Raw genomic sequence first — 22,053 nt, forward strand, 5'->3', positions numbered from 1 at the left:
TACGGCGCGATCCGGCACTTTTTGGTCCCGCGAGTTCATGACGTTGCGTAAAACAGTTGACAAGCGTTTGCGATTTGAGATGCATGCCTCTAATATGAATAAATATTTAGCCTCGGGCATCGCACCGAAGGGTCTTCACGTAAAAGAGAAGCTGGCAATGGATGCCTTTGACGAAAAAGAAAGAGAGCAGTGGAATGCTATACTGCGGGAGGCCTCGCTTGGGCTCACTCGGCTGGTGGCACAACATAGCGTGCGTAGAGCATCGCAGCTTAAAAACGAGGAGCAGCTTCTGTTGTGTCAGTCAAAGCTCACTGAATCGGAAGCGCTGGAACTGGTAAAGTACGAGGGAAGGAAAAATGGCAATATCCAAGAACAACAAAGAAAGAAACGGGAGCGTGACAATATCCCAACGGCCATCAGAGCTGATTCTCAAAGCCAAAACCTTGAATCCGAGGCGGGCGATTGTTCTGAAGTAATCAGTGGAAAAAAGCACGAGACAGTGGGCAATGCCTCAAATGTCATAAACTTGTCGAGTAGCCCATTGTCGAGTGCACAACTAAATCTCCTTTCGAAAGGTCTAACTTTTTGTCCGGCGTCAGGAAGGATGAACGAGTTTCAATTGTTTCAAGATTTGGATGACTTCGCGAGAAATTTGCGACTACGGGAGTACTTTTATGATAAAAAAACTACAGAAGGGCGTCTTGATCAGCTACCTGAACTCTCCGAAAAATCATGGACACCTGGCGAGGCACGCGACAAATACTTGGACATGTATATTTGTGCGGTTCAAAAAGACATTATAAAAGAGTACGAGAGGCATCGTCCCATCCGCAGTAACCTCTCAAAAGAGGAAGAGCAGGCACTGCGAACTCTACGTGATGATCAGACAATTGTCATTAAGTCAGCGGACAAGGGTGGTGCAGTGGTGGTACTTGACCGGAGTGTTTACATAGCCGAAGGTTTCCGTCAACTGGGAAACTAAATTTTACAGAGAACTCCCAAGCAATCCTACCGACAAATTTGAAAGCGAAATAAAGGACGCCCTAACCACTTTGCGCAAGGCAGGGCAGATAACCGATAAGACGTTCAAAGCATTGATACCAAGAAACTCTGGCCCCGGCCGTTTCTACCTACTACCCAAAATTCACAAAATAAACAATCCCGGTCGGCCTATCGTTTCCAGTAATGGAACAGTGACTGAGAAAATATCCAGCTTTATTGACAGTCTCATTAAGGACATCCCATCTTCATTCCTCTCGTACATTAAAGACACAAATCATTTCCTTCGGGAGGTATCAAACCTGACGGTACCGGCGGGGGGTTACTTGGTCACTATGGATGTCGCATCTTTGTACACCAACATACCTCACGCCGAGGGCATAGCTTCCGCAGTTTCAGCTTACGCTGGCTCCAGCCAACCTAGGCAATTAGATAAAGATACAGTTGAGGCTCTTTTAAATCTAGTACTGAAATATAATCACTTTGAGTTCGAGGACAAGCATTATTTGCAAATCAGTGGAACCGCCATGTGAACGAAGATGGCGCCAAATTATGCAAATATCTTTATGGCATCTTTAGAAATACCCTTCCTCGCAAACTCGGCCGTAAAACCAATATTTTATAAGCGATTCCTGGATGACATTTTCTTTGTGTGGGCCGACAATGAACAAAGTCTCTTGAACTTCATTTCCAATTTCATTTCTCTGCACCCGTCAATCTGCTTTACGCACAACTTCTCGCAAGATAGTATTCACTTCCTCGACGTCACTCTGTCACTGAGTGGCGGTCGCATTTCCACGTCCCTATACAAAAAGCTGACAGATCGTCAGCAATATCTGCATTTTTATAGTAGCCACCCCCATCACTGCAAAACAGGCATTCCCTACTCCCAGGCCCACAGATACAGAAGAGTGTGTTCCGAATCTGCGCAATTTGAGCGACACGCGGAGGAACTGAAATCTGCTCTCATACGCCAAAAATATCCTCCAAAAATAGTAGACGATGCCATTGAACGCGCCCGCAGCTTAGATCGAGCACAGATAATGGGAGAAAAGGTTAGCAATAGCAATACACAATCAGATCCAAACTTGGTCCTCACATACACCACCGGTGCTCCGCGGGTCCATGCCATTCTCACCCGCCATTTTAATATCATGAAACAGAGCATCCGACTCACTACTATCTTCAAGCAGCCGCCTCGGGTTGTGTATAGAAGAAACAAAAATTTAAGGGATTTGTTAGTCAGGGCGAGGACACAGAAGTCAAACACGCCCAAGGGCTGTCGACCGTGTGGGAAACCTCGTTGCAAGGTATGCCGTCACATGACAACAGCAGACACGGCTGAAGCATCGAACTCGCCCTTCGTACATAAAATTACCGAAAATCTTGACTGTGATTCCAGCAACGTCGTGTACAAAATTCGATGCGAGGTGTGTAGGCAGGAATATATCGGCCAAACAGAGACCCCTTTTCGCCTGCGGCTTAACAATCACCGCGCGCATGTGAAAAGTCTCCCCAATTTACCCTTCTCCAGGCACGTTCGGCTGCAAGATCACTCCTTTGAACGCGTGAGCGTTGTGCTCTTGCAATCTGGGTTCCAACACACCCGTGCACGCGAGCAGAGAGAATCTTTTTTCATACATAAATTTGGAACGTACACTAAAGGAATTAATGAGAGTCCGGGGCGGCTGACGTGCCTCCGGGATATGCCGTGAAAGTGCATGGGAAACGCGAATACATGTTCTGTACTTAAAGATTGAGACGCTGTCTATTTACTGCTTGCTCACCCCTCCGCATGCGCCTCAAGGGCGCGAGCGTAAAACCAATAAATTCGGTTTCCTGGACCCTGCCACTGAAGTGGTCATTCTGAGTGACCTATTGCCCTTCTTGAAATACGCACGTGCTGACTTGATGGCAGTTGTCTGTTAAACGTTCAAAAATTGGACCACAAGGAGGCTATTTAACTCGGCTCCCTAAATCTAAGCCCATGGGCGCACTTGCTTTGCGAATCCCATGCATATATACTTTTTTGGAACTATATATTTTTTTTCGCACCGTAGCTGGACCACAGAGTTGCCGGAGCGGGCCGTGCCTTGTATATGTGTACTGTGACATTGTGTTTCTTTCCACAAGTTGCCGCTCTTCTGTCTTCCTTCTGGGCCCCTTCTCTATTGTGCCCCCCGCCACCCGATTCAACTTGCCCTCTCTCCCGCTACAACGGCAGCCCACGCACTGGTGCTGCGGAGCGACGGTTTTCTCCCTCCTTGCCTCGGGTGCACGGGAACCTAGCTGCCGCTACTTCCCGCCCCCCTCACTCTCCGACTCACGTCTCCCTCCTCATGTGTGCTTTTTTCCCCTTTTTCTTTCTTTTTCCCTTTTTTTCCTCACTGACCTCCTTGCTCTACATACATGTGACTCCGCCTTCCTCTTGCCCTGCATAGCTGCCAAAGGCCGCTGTAAATCTGCCAAGGCGCCGAAAATCAATCACTGTCACAACTGTTCCTCTCGGTTTGATGTATGTAAGAACGACCGGGCACCCGGTCTGGTGTCTTCACTACCAGGGCCGAACTGCCATTTTTTTGTAAACCCTGATGAAGATCGGTCCACCGATCGAAACTGTCGACATTAAATACTTGTTCTGTTTACCTTGTAGCACCACTCAAGTTCTTTACGTTTGAAAGGTAGCCTGAAGAATCCCTCTTTGCCTACTACATATATATATATATATATATATATATATATATATATATATATATATATATATATATATATATATATGTGTGTGTGTGTGTGTGTGTGTGTGTGTGTGTGTGTGTGTGTGTGTGTGTGTGTGTGTGTGTGTGTGTGTGTGTGTGTGTGTGTGTGATACACTTTTTTGGAACATATGGAATAACAAGTAACGCACTCGGCATTAACTGGAGCTGGCTTATCGTCATCTCACCTTCGTCACCTGCGCCGCGGCGAGAGGCTCTCCACTCCAGCATTCAATAAACGGCGCAGGGTGCAGTGATCGCATTCACGTGTTTACTTCAAACCACTTTCCATGCTGCGTCTGCGCACTTAGCCGAACTTGTGGCCCTCGTAACCTACAATCTGTCACTCCATAACATAAATACTTCCTACCCGAAACCTTAACTGGCCTCCATAAATTCTTACCTCTACTCTCTTTCTCTCCCTTTCACACGCACACGTCCACTTTCTTTATTGTTCTTTTGTCCACTTTCTTATTGTTCTCCGGCCGAAATGTCGACACCAAATACCATTGTTTGAAAAGTGTATCGCATTTATATTATATGCATAAAATGTAGAATTTGATGTACTTCTTAGTGAAAGCGTGCGAGGGTGAGCCGACGATCGTGGCTCTACTTCGTACATGCAACGGTGGAACGCAAGGAGGAAGCGCGTCACCTTCCGTCGCGCGCACGACATCGGGCGGAGGTAGCAGGGGGGAGGGGTTCTGCTCCGAGCAGCCCAGGAGGCTGCGGGTCACTGTATGTTGAAGGCCATCAGCGACTGGTACAGAGTGCGCGCTGCGCTGTGTTTTCAAGGCGTAGTTTGCGTTGATACGAGGGGCTGTACGAAGGTCAATTCGCTCGCTGTTGCGGTCGCGCTTCCTCTTCGCAACGCTTTAACAGTGAGTTTTCGGCGCCATCGAGTGAGACGCGTTCATGTTGACCCTTGCGCGGGTGGCGCCATGCTTGGTAATACGGTTAAACTTGCGGACAACTTTCTGTGGCTATGAAGGGAAAGCTGCGGAAGCAAAGCGAGCATATTGAGAGCGCTTCCGAAAAGAGTACCGCGTTTCAATCCACGTTAGTTTATGCTTGGGCAGACAAAACATAAGCAGCTCATTAGCAAGAGGTAGATAAGACAGAACACACCCACTCAGTGTAAGAGTTTACTTATTTTTTGGCTTTTCTCTTCCGCGTCTGGGGAAACGCGAAACCGTCGCACGTGGAAGCTGCGTCGATTCAGAGTCTGTTCCGAGCAACCGAAAGCACTGTCAAACGCTGCTGCGCTACTTGGCGCGACAACACATATGCAGCGGTCACGGGCCCGTAGTTCTCCCTTCAAAGCCACAGAAATCTATCCGCGATTACTGTAGGCCTACGTTTGCAAGTTTATATGGCCCATAACTCTATTATCCCTACTTCATATAGCTGTCCACTAATTTGCTATGACAATCGATGGTCCGCCATTCCGAGGAATCTGCGACATTTTTTTTTTATTTTTGCTTTTCCACTCTAGTGAGCTTCATTCCCGTAGCCAGGAGAAGGGGCTTGGAAGAAGCGGGGAAGGAAGTTGGTGACGCGCCCAAATAATTGAAATCGTTGTTCAAAGCACGCGCGCGAGCAGACAGCAAGAAATAGATCCCTGCACGGGCCCGAGCTGACCCGAAAGCTCGGGCCCGGCTGGTTCCGATTTCAGCGGTTTTCTGCGAGCCTGGGCTTGAATCCGCGGGCCCGTGCGGGCTCGGACCCGCTCATTACAGGGTCTAAGTCAGGCCTTCGAGCACATGCGAACGTTAGCATACCCTGGTCCAGGACATTCTGCGCCAAGCTGAAGTGAAAAACCGATAAAGTTCTAAATTTTTTCAAAAAGAAATAAAAAATGGAACACCGTGCCCACGTATGGGAAAGATATCCCTGTTACCGCTTTTGCGCTTGCACTAATACCGATCTCGATACTATCATACTATTTTGGCCATAACGCAAGGAGTCTCTTTTCGTACCTGTGCGATTATTGTATGCAGTATGCCCGTTAATTGGACTGCATATATATATATATATATATATATATATATATACATATGTGTGTGTGTATATATATATACGAGCGGCAAAATAACAGCATGGGCAGTGCGCCAAATTACTGTTATTCCCAAGAGAGAAATGAATGTTTAGGTCGTATATTGCTTATACACTGTAGGTGATTAGACCCGAGTAGGTGTGGCTGACACTCAATGTACAATCTGTAAGAAGCGAACGCAATTTTAGTGTAGCTGCGTACGTATACCAAGTGAGATATTTTGTGCCAGATATGATTCCAGAGTGGTCCATAGATTGCTTTGTTTTACTTATAAAGTTTCGTGTGGGATTGGGCTTGATCAACCTACATAAGGCAGGCTTGTTGCTGAAGTAAACTTAGTTGTGAGTGGCGCCGGTCCTGTCGTTTGTGTTCTTCTTGAGTCCTCGTCTTCTGCGCCTTGCCTTTACTAATTCAAGAGAGGAGGACCTGCTTGAAGCGTAGAGCCTGGACAAGCTGCTGCTTTTTTGCCCAGAGCATGTAGGTTTCTGCCTTTTGCTGGCCTTCGCACAGCCTTAGTTTTGGGGCAACCTTTCCAGGTGCAATCTTTTGGGTCACTGCGTGTTATCTTAAGCGTGCTTTCCGTCTATTAAAAAAAAACGAGGAACCTTTTATCTGGGATACCTTGAAGCATGGTGCGTGGCAACTTCATTATTTGAGTTATATTGCACGTAGTGATTACCTTTTCCTGTCGCGGTCAGAATGTGATTGATTTGCAATGAATTTCCGTTTTCTTGCTGTTCACTGTATGTAACCTGAAGTTTTTTATCTTGGTGCAACAAATTATTCATCAAGAACCTTTTTTTAAGAATTTGTGTAAGCATTGTTTCCAATGTAAAGTGGAGACTACGGGCATTAATGATAATGCCCTGGGTTTGCTTCTGTCCGCTTTCTCAATTTAGTTTTCCACTTTGTTTAAAAAAAAAAAAAAAAAAACTTTGCGCAATGTTTCGTTGTCGCTAAACCTTTCGTGTAATGACTTTTCATGCACATCATCAGCATTTATATTCTGGCGTATTACGTGCCTAAACCACGATATGATTACGAGGCACGCCCTACCGGGGACCGAATTAACTTCAACCACCTGGACTTATTTAACATGCACCTAAATGTAAGTACACCAGATGTTTTTGCATTTCGCCCCTTCGAAATGCGGCCGCCGTGGACGGAAATCGAAGCCGCAGGTTAGAGCTTAGCAACGCAACAGCCTAGCCGCTAAGCTAGACTTGCTAGAAAAGAAGAAATTGAAGAAAGGAAAAGAAAACTAGAGGAAAGAATAAGATGGATAAAATATAAGCATGAACGAGTATAAAATAATTAGGTAGGCAGTCCTAACTAGGTAAGTACAATCGCTGGAAGCATTTGTACTTACCTAGTTACTTTAAAACACTTTAGTTTAAAACACGTAAACATCTTTCGGGCGCAAGACCCGAAGGGAGCGAAAGTAGCACCTATTCATTTAAAGCTTGCTAAGAGCACCGCGTGGCAGGCGAGTATTCTACCACGCGTTTCCCCCTCTTGGCCGGCGGAGAGGGGAGGCTTCGTTCCGGCCGCGAAGCTCTCTCCACATCTCTGTAAGGTGCCTTGTGGATGTCTCGTGCTGAAGATGCCCTCTCGGTGAGCGCATATTTCACCCCTCATTTTTCAAGAGGTTCAATACATACAAGCATTTGTCTAGCAAACCAGATTTTTTTCAAGGGAATTTTCCACGTCTCAGTAATTTCTCTCGTCGTATTCCAGTGCTGATTGCCGTGTTATAGTTTGTTAACGAAGCTTTCCCTCAAGTCTAAATATTTTAAGGCAGTTTTCCTAGCCTCTAAAGCCGCTCGAGTTGGCTCTTCTCCTTGAGCGGCCATTTTTCCTAGAAAGTATGCCTTCCAACTACTCCGCCCTTAAACTGGCTCTCTCAACTACTACACGCAGAGACAAAGCAACAGCGCCTATCTTAGAAAACCGACTATCGCGGACAAGGTGAGTCTCTTTCCACGTAAGTGTGAGGCTCGGAGCAGGAGCAGTGGCGCTTGAAATTAGCCTGGCGCCTGACGAACCAACCGACTGAGCTATCTTTTCGGGCAACATCGAAGGGTCACGAGTTCAAATCACCTGTTATGTTCCTTTTTTTTTTTTCCGCCCCTTTTTCTTTCTTTTTTTTTTCTTTCTTTTAATGTCTTTTCGTTTATTTTATCACTGTACGGGAACCCTCCTAAAAAAAAAAAGAAAGATATATATCTTCAAATATGTATGGCCTCACACTCACATGTGCAGGTCATAAATACTAGGTTCTCTAGCCGAGTGCCATCCATGCGGTATAACCGAGCTCAGATTGGTCCACCTTGACTGACCAAGTAGGGCACCACTGTAGGTTAAATGAGGCGTACAACTCCTGCGGGACCCGCCGTGGTTGCTCAGTGGTTATGGTGTTAGACTGCTGAGCACGAGGTCGCAGGATCGGACCCCGACCACGGCGGCCGCATTTCGATGGGGGCGAAATGCGAAAACACCCGTGTACTTAGAATTAGGTGCACGTTAAAGAACCCCAGGTGGTCGAAATTTTCGGAGTCCTCCACTACGGCGTGCATAATCAGAAAGTGGTTTTGTGACGTAAAACCCCATAAATTATTTTTAATTTAACTCCTACGGGGACGGTAGAGTATCCGTCTCCAGTGCAAGAGGACCGTGATTCAAATCCCGGTGCCGCGCTATTCTCCACCGGAAAATACAAAAAAAAAGAAACCGTATGTTGAGAAAATTGCACAAACAGGCCTGGAGTGCGGCCTGATCCCGGTGACCAGAACCGGTAACGCACTCTCTCACCAGAGCAGGATTGGCCACCCTGGTGCAGTACTTGGCCACAACCTCCTATATGAATACAACAATCGAACCCCGGCCCTCAGTCCCCAGCAGCCGCGAAGCAACTGACCACGGCGGCGGTCAGATCTGTGACGCTGCAGAGGGTGCTAAGAATACCTGGCTCCGGACAGGCCGCCATTGGAATCTGAACCTGGCAACGTTTAACGTTAGAACGCTATCTAGTGAGGCGAGTCTAGCAGTGTTATTGGAGGAATTAGAGGGTAGTAAATGGGATATAATAGGGCTCAGTGAGGTTAGGAGGACAAAAGAAGCATATACAGTGCTAAAAAGCGGGCATGTACTGTGTTACCGGGGCTTAGCGGAGAGACGAGAACTAGGAGTCGGATTCCTGATTAATAAGGAAATAGCTGGTAACATACAGGAATTCTATAGCATTAACGAGAGGGTGGCATGTCTTGTTGTGAAACTTAATAAGAGGTACAAAATGAAGGTTGTACAGGTCTACGCTCCTACATCTAGTCATGATGACCAGGAAGTCGAACGCTTTTATGAAGACGTAGAATCGGCGATGGGTAAATCAAAACAAAATACACTATACTGATGGGCGACTTCAATGCCAGGGTAGGCAAGAAGCAGGCTGGAGACAAGTCAGTGGGGGAATATGGCATAGGCTCTAGGAATAGCAGAGGAGAATTATTAGTAGAGTTTGCAGAACAGAATAATATGCGTATAATGAATACCTTTTTCCGCAAAGCGCGTTAGCCGAAAGTGGACGTGGAGGAGCCCGAATGGTGAGACTAGAAATGAAATCGACTTCATACTCTGCGCAAACCCTGGCATCATTCAAGATGTAAACGTGCTCGGCAAGGTACGCTGCAGTGACCACAGGATGGTAAGAACTCGAATTAGCCTAGACCTGAGGAGGGAACGAAAGAAACTGGTACATAAGAAGCCAATCAATGAGTTAGCGGTAAGAGGGAAACTAGAGGAATTCCGGATCAAACTACAGAACAGGTATTCGGCTTTAACTCAGGAAGAGGACCTCAGTGTTGAAGCAATGAACGACAATCTCATGGGCATCATTAAGGAGTGCGCAATAGAAGTCGGTGGTAACGCCGTTAGACAGGAAACCAGTAAGCTATCACAGGAGACGAAAGATCTGATCAAGAAACGCCAATGTATGAAAGCCTCTAATCCTACAGCTAGAATAGAACTGGCAGAACTTTCTAAGTTAATCAACAAGCGTAAGACAGCGGACATCAGGAATTATAATATGGATAGAATTGAACAGGCTCTCAGGAACGGAGGAAGCCTAAAAACAGTGAAGAAGAAACTAGGAATAGGCAAGAATCAGATGTGTGCGTTAAGAGACAAAGCCGGCAATATCGTTACTAATATGGACGAGATAGTTCAAGTGTCTGAGGAGTTCTATGGAGATTTATACAGTACCAGTGGCACCCACGACGATAGTGGAAGAGAGAATAGCCTAGAGGAATTCGAAATCCCACAGGTAACGAAAGAAGAAGTAAAGAAAGCCTTAGGAGCTATGCAAAGGGGGAAGGCAGCTGGGGAGGATCAGGTAACAGCAGATTTGTTGAAGGATGGTGGTCAGATTGTTCTAGAGAAACTGGCCACCCTGTATACGCAATGCCTCATAACCTCGAGCGTACCGGAATCTTGGAAGAACGCTAACATAATCCTAATCCATAAGAAAGGGGACGCCAAAGACTTGAAAAATTATAGACCGATCAGCTTACTGTCCGTTGCCTACAAAGTATTTACTAAGGTAATCGCAAATAGAATCAGGAACACCTTAGACTTCTGTCAACCAAAGGACCAGGCAGGATTCCGTAAAGGCTTCTCAACAATAGACCATATTCACACTATCAATCAAGTGATAGAGAAATGTGCAGAATATAGCCAACCCTTATACATAGCCTTCATTGATTACGAGAAAGCGTTTGATTCAGTCGAAACCTCAGCAGTCATGGAGGCATTACGGAATCAGGGTGTAGATGAGCCATATGTAAAAATACTGGAAGATATCTATAGCGGCTCCACAGCCACCGTAGTCCTCCACAAAGAAAGCAACAAAATCCCTATAAAGAAAGGCGTCAGACAGGGAGATACGATATCTCCAATGCTATTCACAGCATGTTTAGAGGAGGTATTCAGAGGCCTGGAGTGGGAAGAATTGGGGATAAAAGTTGATGGAGAATACCTTAGCAACTTGCGATTCGCTGATGATATTGCCTTGCTTAGTAACTCAGGAGACCAATTGCAATGCATGCTCACTGACCTGGAGAGGCAAAGCAGAAAGGTGGGTCTGAAAATTAATCTGCAGAAAACTAAAGTACTGTTTAACAGTCTCGGAAGAGAACAGCAGTTTACGATAGGTAGCGAAACACTGGAAGTGGTAAGGGAATACATCTACTTAGGGCAGGTAGTGACCACGGATCCGGATCATGAGACTGAAATAACCAGAAGAATAAGAATGGGTTGGGGTGCGTTTGGCAGGCATTCTCAAATCATGAACAGTAGGTTGCCACTATCCCTCAAAAGGAAAGTGTACAACAGCTGTGTGTTACCAGTACTCACATATGGGGCAGAAACCTGGAGGCTTACGAAAAGGGTTCTGCTGAAATTGAGAACGACGCAACGAGCTATGGAAAGAAGAATGATGGGTGTAACGTTAAGGGATAAGAAAAGAGCAGATTGGGTGAGGCAACAAGCGCGGGTAAACGACATCTTAGTTGAAATCAAGAAAAAGAAATGGGCATGGGCCGGACATGTAATGAGGAGGGAAGATAACCGATGGTCACTAAGAGCTACGGACTGGATTCCAAGAGAAGGGAAGCGTAGCAGGGGGCGGCAGAAAGTTAGGTGGGCAGATGACATTAAGACGTTTGCAGGGACAACATGGCCACAATTAGTACATGACCGGGGTAGTTGGAGAAGTATGGGCGAGGCCTTTGCCCTGCAGTGGGCGTAACTAGGCTGATGATGATGATGATGAAGAGCACCCGTATTTTATGGGATACCTATGCATTTTATTCATGCTGGTTTCGCTTCAGACACAACACACACACAGCAGTAACCAAGTTGGAGAAACCGAGACTGACGAGTAATGCATTGCGCTTAAATTACAGGAAGTTTTTCAATGACTTTGCTTTTGCAGATTGCTGCCTGCTTCAGGGACGTGTCTGTATCAATTTGCTCCAAACAAGGGCCTTTCTGTCATCATTTCAGCATAGAAAGATTTCCAGCGCAGGATCGAACGACGACCATCGCAACGTATTCGGGAACTCACAAACACCATTCTTCGTAAAACTTGACGCAACATTCGTAAAATTGAAAAACGATCCCAAATTCGTAAAGTTTACAAAAAATTTCGGGAAAGTTAAGCTTATGTTACTGGAAGGTTAAGCATATTGATGAAATGGCGCTCACAATTGTGGGCACGGAAGGACTGGTACAGTCAGGAGTCCATACATATACACTATTTACGTTGTTCCTTGTTCGCACATTGTGATAAAAAAGACGTACAGATATCGAACTTTAAACGTATTTATCTTTGGTATTAGTTACCTCCCTTCAATATCAAAGCACCCCTAATTGAAAAGTGGGGAAAATAAGGATAACCCGTTATTTATGCATCAATACATGTCTTTGTTTGCTCTGAAGGGCGACTATTATTACTTAGGAATAACAGTTCAGCGGAAGCGTAAGCTAACTGCACGCTGTATATTATATAGCATTGATGCTCACCAATGGCCCATACTTCGACTCAGTTTGGCTTCCTCTGCAAAACTAACGTTTTTATGCTTACGGCAACGCGAAAATAAACCTTAAGGTGTTTATACACGTCTTAAGAAAGAACGTACTTTAGATCTGGCAGACATGATAAGCAAGATGTCACCATAGATGCTCAGTCCGGTAACAGCCATGCTGGCGATGTTGAAGATAGCTGCTTCGGCTGCACAGGGAAAAGAAGACGCAACCCATTTTAGAGTGTTTCATATTCAGGTTATGAAGATATAGTTAGTGCATCGTGTATTGCGCCAGAGTGTAATTGCACGAAATTTCAAAAAAGTGCAGCACATTGCTTCAATCGTTTGAATAAATGTGGCGCTTTTTTAAATTCTTATGCATGGCGCACAAAACACGACTACCAAAACAATATGGTGACATACGGTGCACTGTCTTTCTAAGGAAATTTATTTGGCGGTAAAGCTTGAACGCGCGCAAACACACATATACACACGCACGTACTCACACACGCACACACACACATAGATAGATAGATAGATAGATAGATAGATAGATAGATAGATAGATAGATAGATAGATAGATAGATAGATAGATAGATAGATAGATAGATAGATAGATAGATAGATAGATAGATAGATAGATAGATAGATAGATAGATAGATAGATAGATAGATAGATAGATAGATAGACAGACAGACAGACAGACAGACAGACAGACAGACAGACAGACAGACAGACAGACAGACAGACACACAGACACAGACAGACAGACAGACAGACAGACAGATAGATAGATAGATAGATAGATTCTGCCGCCCATGCTCCCCGTATTCACATCTCTACAAAAGAATTTAGTTTTTCTGATTGTGCGATTGATGGTTTTCGCACACAGAATTTACCCAGCTTAGCTTCAAGCACGTCTTCTATAATCTGATCAGCTGGTTACGGGTGCTCTAGACAATAATTGTTATATCTAGAGCTGGTCGGGAGCCACACACTATGCACTAAGGTCAAGAAATCCTTGATTTGTCTTGCCGATGTGTTTTTCATATTTAATCAGTCTATCCTAAACGCATGCAGCTGTTTCGCCCACACAGACCAAATCACACGACAAAGGTAAGCGATAAATGACCGGCTCTGCTCCGCCAATAAATTTGTTCTTGTGAGTTTCTTCAGAAATGTGAATTGGGGGAAAAAAGTACGTAGTGCGGCGGGCATTGTCCCTGTAGCTTATTGGGCACTGAGAACATGACCTTCAGTGAAAGCGCATTGCAAGGCTTTCACCTTGCCAGATACGAGGTGAATAACACGGCGTATTTTTGTTTTTCTGTAGCTGCAGGCCTATCATAACGTTTCCCACAATGAATCTCCTACAGAACATGTGTTATGCGATTTGGAACGTGATCAGAATAACTTGCAATAACTAAGGGTGCTATCTTTCTTCATAAGAAACGCGAAGAGGAGAATGTGATTTTTGAAAGGGATTCACGAAGCACAAATTTATAACGGCCCTTTTTGTTTGATTTCATAACTTTGTGTAATTATGTAGTATGCATATTGCAGTATGCATATTGTAGTATGCATATGTAGGGGCCGTACAACGTAAAACTATTCCAATATGTTTTTATTCCAAGATCCTGACGTCAAATTTGCGTAACCGCCGACACAAGCATTAGGCGGTCACCCGCAGGATTGTATGAACAAACCAATCAAATGCTCCCCTTGTTCATAGGAGGTAACTTTTGTTTGCTTGAAACACGAATAACATTGCGTGCACTGAGCGGCCTGTCTTATCTAATGGTCTCATAAGAGGCGAGGAGCATGCTCAAGTGGAGAGGGATTCGATGGGGCCGAGCCACTGCACTGAATATCGATAACCAGATGAAGAGGATGGTGCCGGCGTCTGCGATGGTCCGCTTTCTCTTGTTTCGCTTGCGGTGGCTCGTCGACAATCGTGGCTGCATGCAACGGAAGCTTAGGAATGATTCTAAAACGGATCTTCAGCAAAAAATAGTTGGCAGAACGAGGTTGTAAACGTGCCGAAAGTTCTGGAAAACGTTACACGGCCACGCAAAAAGCTTTATTACACTCAAATGAACCCATGCTCTTCGGCAGGGGCGAGTAGCGAGTGCCGGAGCGATCGGCGGCAGCCATATTTTATTCCTTTCGGAAGGGGGCAGCCTGCGCCTATTCAGTAGAAAATTGAGTTTTGTTTGGCACATTAATACATCTTGAACGCGTACGCGTCACTTTGACGCGGAAAGTTATTGCGGTTTTGTAACGTCGTGTGAGGGGCAGGTGAAGTGGGTGCAGCCCCAAAACTTTTGACCAATCGCCGAGGGCTAATGGCAAAAATGTGTCGAATAAGAATTAACTTCTCTTTTCTTCGGTCAAATTATGCATAATCAGTCCGTACACGTTATATCAGATGAGGAGCTATCGCGGTTTTCGTGACGTCGCGTGAGAGACAGGTGAAGTGGGGGTGGTCCAAAATGTTTTTGACCAATCGCAGTGGGCTGATTGCAGAATTGGAATAGAAAAGTTTGGAATAGTTTTACGTTATAGCGCCTAGTATGCATAATGCGCTGTCAAAGGCGGCCGAGACGCCTTATACCTAGCCGGGTTCCCGGCCTGCTGCGCACGTACGATTCCGGAACTACGAGGCCAGAACCGTTTAGAAATCAATCTATATTGGGTTACCCATCGCGATCAGCTAAAGGCATCTATCGTGGACAAATCAAGGACATATTTAGGCACGTAACATTCACGCAGTCGGCAGCCGAAACTCTTGAAACGCGCCGCCGAGGCATGCCAACTGAGATGCATGCGCCCCTTTTGTGGTGAAAGCGAGCACATAGTGGACGTTATTGCTGATATAATCATATTTAAATGAGAGTAGGGTGTTGTGAACTCCGTGCCGTAGAAAAATCCGGGTTCGCAGTATTCCCATTCGCTCGTGAGCGAAAGTTTTCGTGTATACAGGTGTATATATGCGTATCTGCATATATGCGTCTGTGTGTTCCGGAGAAGGCGTCTCAGATAAAATAACAGCATCTGCGAAATGCACGGAGTCACTTCCACATGACCGCACTATTTCCGTAGCGTCTGCAGGTGTTCCCCGCGAAGTATGAAGCGGAATAGAAACCACATGCACGAGCTCAGGGTCTTCGCAACAGAACTCTGTAGTTTGTGAGGAGCTGCAGTACGGCGACCACTTACGCTTATGGAGCCAGCGCTTGCTCGAGGTCTACAAATACGTAAGCCAGGAACAAATGAGAACATTATTTTTTCTTAATGCCACATTCATTTCAGTATATTACTTGCTTTCAACTGAAGGGGGGGGGGGGGGGTCTTCGCGGCCGCCATGTTGTAGTACTAGCGAGCCGGGAGGCTGCGTAAGAAACGTGACAACACGAACGGCAGGTGCTCTTGCACCGAGAGAGATATCGATAACAGTGATACGATCCGGTGACAAATGGTAACCGTGAAAAAGTAAAACAACGCATGCGCAATAATATGGTGCACTGACGTCATCGTGGCTGGCTGCTCAGGCATGGCACAGACACCACGGTGGAAAGCAGCGTGAGTGACGTCACTGGAAATGTATTCGTACAGCTCCGTGAACTATTGCCATCGTCCTCGCACTACGTGCAAACCAAGTTTAGTAACGGGCTTTGGCGTATCGGAGCGAATATAGTGCCACACCAACCAGGGCAACTGATAAGAGGGAGAGAACATTGGAAGAATACGACACTGCAACATATTATGGTACTGCTTCTTGCTTCTGAAAATACTTTGGCGACAAATAAGATTACGTAATATATGACATCCGCATATGAAGGTATAGATACTTACGGAAAATCTCAGCAGCAAGACTTGCCAGGGTTATCAGTATATTAATGACGTTGAGTACCTGAAACGACAATAATAAAAATTATTAATGAAGTGGTCAGGAACCACTGGCGATCATGTCAACTTAAGCCAAAAGTAAACGGTTTCTGAAGGCTATTCAGTTTATTCAAGGAATGGCATTGTCGATGGCGCATATTTGCTGCAATCAGAAATGTATTCAGGAAGTGTTTTTGATTTCACGGTGTGATTCCGTAGAAGAAAGTCATTAGCCAACTCATCTGTAGTGGTGATAGAGGCGGCTTTACATAGAGCCAATTTGTCATGTGGGTGGTGTGTCCAGCGACCATCCTACCCGTCCTACGATCCCCCCACCTCTTCCGGTGACCTCTCTAGCAGTCGCCATAGAGGGTGAATTGATAAAAAGATAAAGTGCGCGTTCTGTCGGCGCTTTGTTTCATGAGATTTGTTCTTGGGTCCCAAGTCTCGAAATTCTGAGGAATAATTTAGTCAAAAATATAAGACCTGCTGTGAGCAACCTTAGTGATAGAATGGCGCGGCTATATGATCCTCGTATACCGCACGTCATATTGGCGTATGCATACACATATCTAAGTATGTACGGAACCTCACGGTGGCGCCAACGCCGGCGACAAAAATTCACTTAGGGTGTCCATGTTATTGCTGTACCAATAAAAGAGGAATACCCTGCACGTACCCGCGTCTAATACTAGAGGTTCAGATACCACAGAGCTCACGAGCGAGAGCACGACGACGATTCGGCGAGAACCACGCTCCGCAACGTGGCCACTCTGTCACGTGACAGCACATGTCCTTTCCATCGCAGGTGAAATTCCGTACGCCAATCGTCAATCCCGAAAATAAGCGAAAGAGACGTGGAAACCTACCACCTTAAAGTTTAGTTTTATTCGATTTCCGAAGCAAACGTGATTAATGACGTATATGCGTCAGCAGAGTGCCAAAGGAACAGCGAAGGCAGCAACAAGTGTCTTTACAAGCGCACGGCATTAAAATGTGGTTTGCCCATGGAAGAAGAGTGCATTCTAGATCATTCAGACATGAGACCCGCAGTGTATTTTGAGCGAGTGAGTGAGTGAGTAAAGACTTCATTTGAAAACAAGGTATTGACGGATGACCTTGTTGTGCGAGAAACGACGCCCGCAACCGTCAGCCCAGACGTCGCAGCAATGCGATAAAGCGCCACACGTCTCAACTTTGAGACGCGAGAAAGCTCTAGTGCAGCAGTACCTGAGCCTGAATCTACGCAGGGTGTCCCACGTAACTTGAGCCTAACATCGAATATATGCAAATGCCATGTAGCTGCACAGAACCAAGGTAATGTTGCTTGTCGTCGTTAGGAGATACTCAGATTATTTCTTTTTCATTCTAACTAATTAGGTAATTGCACTTAATTAATTCATCAACTCCTCAAATATTATAATAAGATGAAAAGTGTCAATGAGAAAATTGTAGAGAAGCATGAAAAACTTGCCGATACAGCATTCTGTTGCTCGATACGTGCTACATAAAAGTATTTTCCAAATCGCAACTATCAACGGCGCACACAAAGGGCTTAAACTGAGCAATCTCTCCCTGTATTGGGAAAAAGGCTTTCTGACTTCAAATGGAGTGTTCTGACCAGCTCGCCATGCAATGCGACCCATTAAAAGCATCACATAATCGTGACCTTGCAGAATCTGACTGCTCAATTTGCAACTCAGCTGTTTCCTCTGGGCAGTTGCACCAACGTTTCAGTTGCTGGAAATGAAATCCCATACTTTATAACCATGGTTGCATTTGTTTCTCCAGTTTGAAACGTTGACCGCATCTCATGCTTTCAAACACCTTCATTGTGTGGTTTTTGCTTTTATTACGAACGGTTGTTTTTGATCCACACACATTTTAATACGCATACAAATCTGCTATAGCATTCTGTCGTGATATTTGATCTTGGAGGTATTGTTTTGCCAGGGCGAAATGTAATATTCCGCATCTTTCGTAAAACGCACTTGTAACGGCCATGATCGCTTTCGTAAGAAGTTTGCTTCTAAAGCCCTAGCTTATCCACATAATTGGAACTCGCCTACGCAGATTCCATAATGCGGCCCAAATTTTCATAGAAAGTAAACAAAGTGCTTGGTTAGTTTAGCGACAACGCCGTACATCGGGAAAACCTCATATGAACGAAGTATATGACATAACCTAGGGAAAATACTGTAAGAACTAAGATTCAATAAATATTTACTGTGCTCTTAATTAGTGCAGCAACACTAAAGTTTCGCTATACAATACACCTATAATTATCCCTGTTACCACCAAATGTAAACTTGCTGTAACGTAGCGCTCACTCGGGACTTTTGTATATATATATAGCGCTAAAGGGAAATATAGCGTGACGACCGCCTACTTGCTCGAGGAAGCTAACTTAAAGACAATATTTATGTAACTTTGCATACTGAACAGTCATAAGTGGCCTTCCAATTCCTTTTTTGATGCATTCATGAATCAACAGAGCAAGAAAGAACTTGGTACACATCTGCTGAAGCATTGCGCAATTTCACAGCTAAGCTGCTAAGGGCTAGTTCTCCCGGGATCGTGTCCGTACGTCGACACAAAACTCGAGCTGAGGCGGCGGCACTCGCCCCCCGACTTGTGTGTCGGCGGGTGGGTAGATCACCTTTTCCGTTGGACATTAAAGTTCATTCTATCTATCGAGCGTTCTCCTCCGGCGTCCGCGTCAGACGCCGCCTGCATCGTACGGTTGAGCACGCGCCGTGAGTGCCGTGGCCCTACTTCGCGGTCATTACGCTGACTGATCCTGAAGATAGTGAAACGCCGGGCCAACCCGCGGTGGAGGTGAAGCAGGTGTTAAAAACTCCAAATACATAGGCCGATCCCGAAGATAGTACAATACCGGGCCGACCAGCGCCGGAGGTGAAGCAGGCGATAAGCATTCCCAATATGTGCTCCGATCCCGAATATTGTGCAACGCCGAGCCGAACCACAGCTGAGGTGGAGTTGGCCATTAAGGGGCCCACATACATAGCTTCCCTGGTCATCCTTCTTGACAGAGTGAAAGGGCACTTAGTTTTTTTTAGCAGCTTGACAGCGCGTGTCATGGGTCTTTCGTGTAAACGGCAGGTTAATAAGTAGCTTTAACTTTCACACCGATTATTTAGCCTCGCTGAGCACTTCCACGGGGCATTTTCTTAGGCCGCTATACCGAGCCTTCAAGGTGATCCGGACGTTAGGTTTCATATACTTCGAGGAGCTACGCAAATCTCAAAACTCGCAGATTTGCTTGCACGCTGTAGTTTAGGTTCTTGTTGGCAGCGAGCGATAAGTGGTCGATACCGAACACATAAACACGATGAGCTTACCGCACAAATGCCGGATACGACCGTCACAAACACAGCGCCGGCCATGTTGCTTCTCTCATTGGGCCCTCGTCTTCTTCTTCGTCTTTGTCATCTTTGCTGTCCCGCAATTCGCTCGGATTACACCGTCATCTTCACAATTCGAATACAATTTTAGGCTTCCGCGAATATGCACGACAACGTGAAGTAAAAGTGGTTTTCGATTTTTTATGTCAGGATGTTCCGTATAAGCATCTCTTATTAGCTGACGTGGCATGTTATTGATTGCTATCGGTTGTGCTTTTTCCAACTATGATTGACGCAGACACTTTGTAGATGCTGTTACGATGGAGATTGCCACGAATTTGTTTACAAGGCCTAAACAGCGACCAAGAGTGCGTGATTCTCAACCTCTCATTTTTCTAGCCCTGGCGCGTCATGCGTCGTGCGACATTTTCCCAAGCGGCACATGAAGGTCGCCGAACGGGCCAAAGGGGCCTATGAGGGTTGTACGTCAAAACACTCGTGATTGTCCCGTGAAGATCTTGTCCTCATGAATATCTCGTCTTGTGTGTGGGCGCCCATTCCTAGACGGCACTTTGACGAAAACATATTTTGCATCACTCAAGCGAGTGAGTATTTCAAATGGTCAAAAATGGATGACGAGCAACTAGTGGTATAACGGCTATCATACAAGTCATTAAAAATAAATGACACTTTCGGCCCGAAGGGTGGAGCACTAACTGCAATGGCAAGGTTTCTTGTTGCACTTGAACCTCTTGCACGGTGTCCTAACTATGCCCGGGTCTGACTGGCACGAACGTGACATACGCGGGTGTGCCAGAATTTCTTGCACCCTCAGAAGCGTTAACACGTCGTGTTGGGCCTATAATGAAATAGCACAGGTCTCTATAAGCTGGCAGTGTCACGCCAGTAAAATTACGTCCCTTTCAGGTTTTAGCGCTGATGTTGTTTTACTTTTTCAATATTTATTGTCTGAAATTTAAGGTAAAGGGTATGCGCCGATAATGTTATGTTTCGTGAGCCTTGTTTGCACGCTGTTATTTCCAAAATGCTGAGAATTAATTGAGACAAGAACGTAGGTCCCGGTATGGGCATCTTGAGCGTTTAAATAGTGTAGCAATGTAAACTGCCTAGAGGGCATGGATAACCGTGTAAATACATATACCTAAATTGATCCTGAGCCTCACGGCAACGCCGACGGCAAAAATTCCCCTGGGGTGTCCATATAACTTATCATCATCAGCCGATCTTTATGACCACTGCAAGACCAAGGCTTCTTCCTACGATCTCCAATTACCCCTGTCTTGCGCTAGCTGATTCCAACTTGCAAGTGCAAATTTCCTAATTTCATCACCCCATCTATTGTGTCCTTTTCGGCTGTGCTTCCCTTCCCTTGGCACCCATTCTCTAACTCTATATGGTCCAACGGTTAGCTACCCTAGGCATAATGTGACCGGCCAAGCTACATTTCTTGTATCTATATGCCAAGTGGAGTATCAGCTATCCCCGTTTGCTCTCTGATCCACACACTTCCCTTGGTGTTGGATCGGGGGTGCAGGAATGAGACAGAGAATAGAGTTTGCGCTGTCTGCCGCAACATGACAAAATTTAAATATAACACAGTTGTCTCAACTAACTGTTTTGCCTATACCTTGTGGACGCCTGGAGATATATCTTTTAAAGCACCGTTTAACAATACTAGCCGCTTCTACAGCGATCGATTAAGCAATTTCTCTATTCGAAGTAGTTCCAATTTCTGGCAATGAAGTTTTGAACAAAAGCATTGTGCAAGGTTTTGTAGCCCGGACTTCCCCGGTTCTGCAGGCGTCTGGCGCGTTGCTGCTGCGGCCTGCTTCATTGGCTCTTTGGTAGTACTTGTACATGGACATAAACATAAATAAATAATTGAACTCGCCATGCAAAGTACAGGCATGCTAATATGAATGCCATTCTTCATTCTGGCTGCAACTTAAGGTTCTTTCGCTATTAGTGCAACTAATCTACAGTAAAAACATTTTAGTAAGGACATCATTTTTTTATTTCTTGTTTCATTTTAACAACAAACAAACAAGCAGTATTGCGGTTCAGTTTAGTTCTAGTTTGCCGCAATGGAACTGAACTGAGCCGCCATCAGTCGTAGCGGTCTCGCCGTTTCCGACGAAATCGACCAACTGAGTTGAATTAAAGGGATGTAGTTCGCGTTTGTTTCACGGAATATTAAACGGCGTTGTATTTTTTAATTGTACTAGTTATAGAAACACCGCAACAGCAAGCAAAACAGAAACATTTCTTTGTACAATTCCTGCATTTGTTTTTTTTAAACAGACGTTCGCGATGAGTCCTTCTTCTCCTCCTTGCGAGTCGTACTCCTCCTTGCGAGTCGTACTCCTCCTCGATGGACGCATCGGACGGAAG

At 45.4% G+C, this 22,053-nt stretch overlaps 1 protein-coding gene and 1 long non-coding RNA gene across 4 annotated transcripts in view; one reads left to right on the forward strand and one right to left on the reverse strand.

Annotated features, from left to right (window-relative positions):
• The window catches only part of LOC126525293 (uncharacterized), a 132,342-nt gene that overhangs the window by 92,609 nt on the left and 17,680 nt on the right, over positions 1-22,053 (reverse strand). For 2 of the 3 annotated variants that reach the window (XM_055067503.2, XM_055067502.2), the window contains 2 exons: positions 16,244-16,301; positions 12,501-12,592 (listed from right to left, as the gene is read on the reverse strand). In XM_055067503.2, coding sequence (XP_054923478.2) covers positions 12,501-12,592; positions 16,244-16,301 — 150 coding nt within the window. Of the gene's footprint in view, positions 1-12,500; positions 12,593-16,243; positions 16,302-19,638; positions 19,703-22,053 lie in introns of those variants that run through there. The other variant, XM_055067504.2, reaches the window with a different exon arrangement.
• LOC140216373 (uncharacterized) lies at positions 7,435-8,538 on the forward strand. Its single transcript, XR_011893027.1, has 2 exons — positions 7,435-7,589; positions 7,777-8,538. It is a non-coding gene; the product is annotated as an uncharacterized lncRNA (long non-coding RNA).

The sequence above is a fragment of the Dermacentor andersoni genome, chromosome 3, assembly GCF_023375885.2.
Source record: "Dermacentor andersoni chromosome 3, qqDerAnde1_hic_scaffold, whole genome shotgun sequence".
Classification (NCBI taxonomy): domain Eukaryota; kingdom Metazoa; phylum Arthropoda; class Arachnida; order Ixodida; family Ixodidae; genus Dermacentor; species Dermacentor andersoni.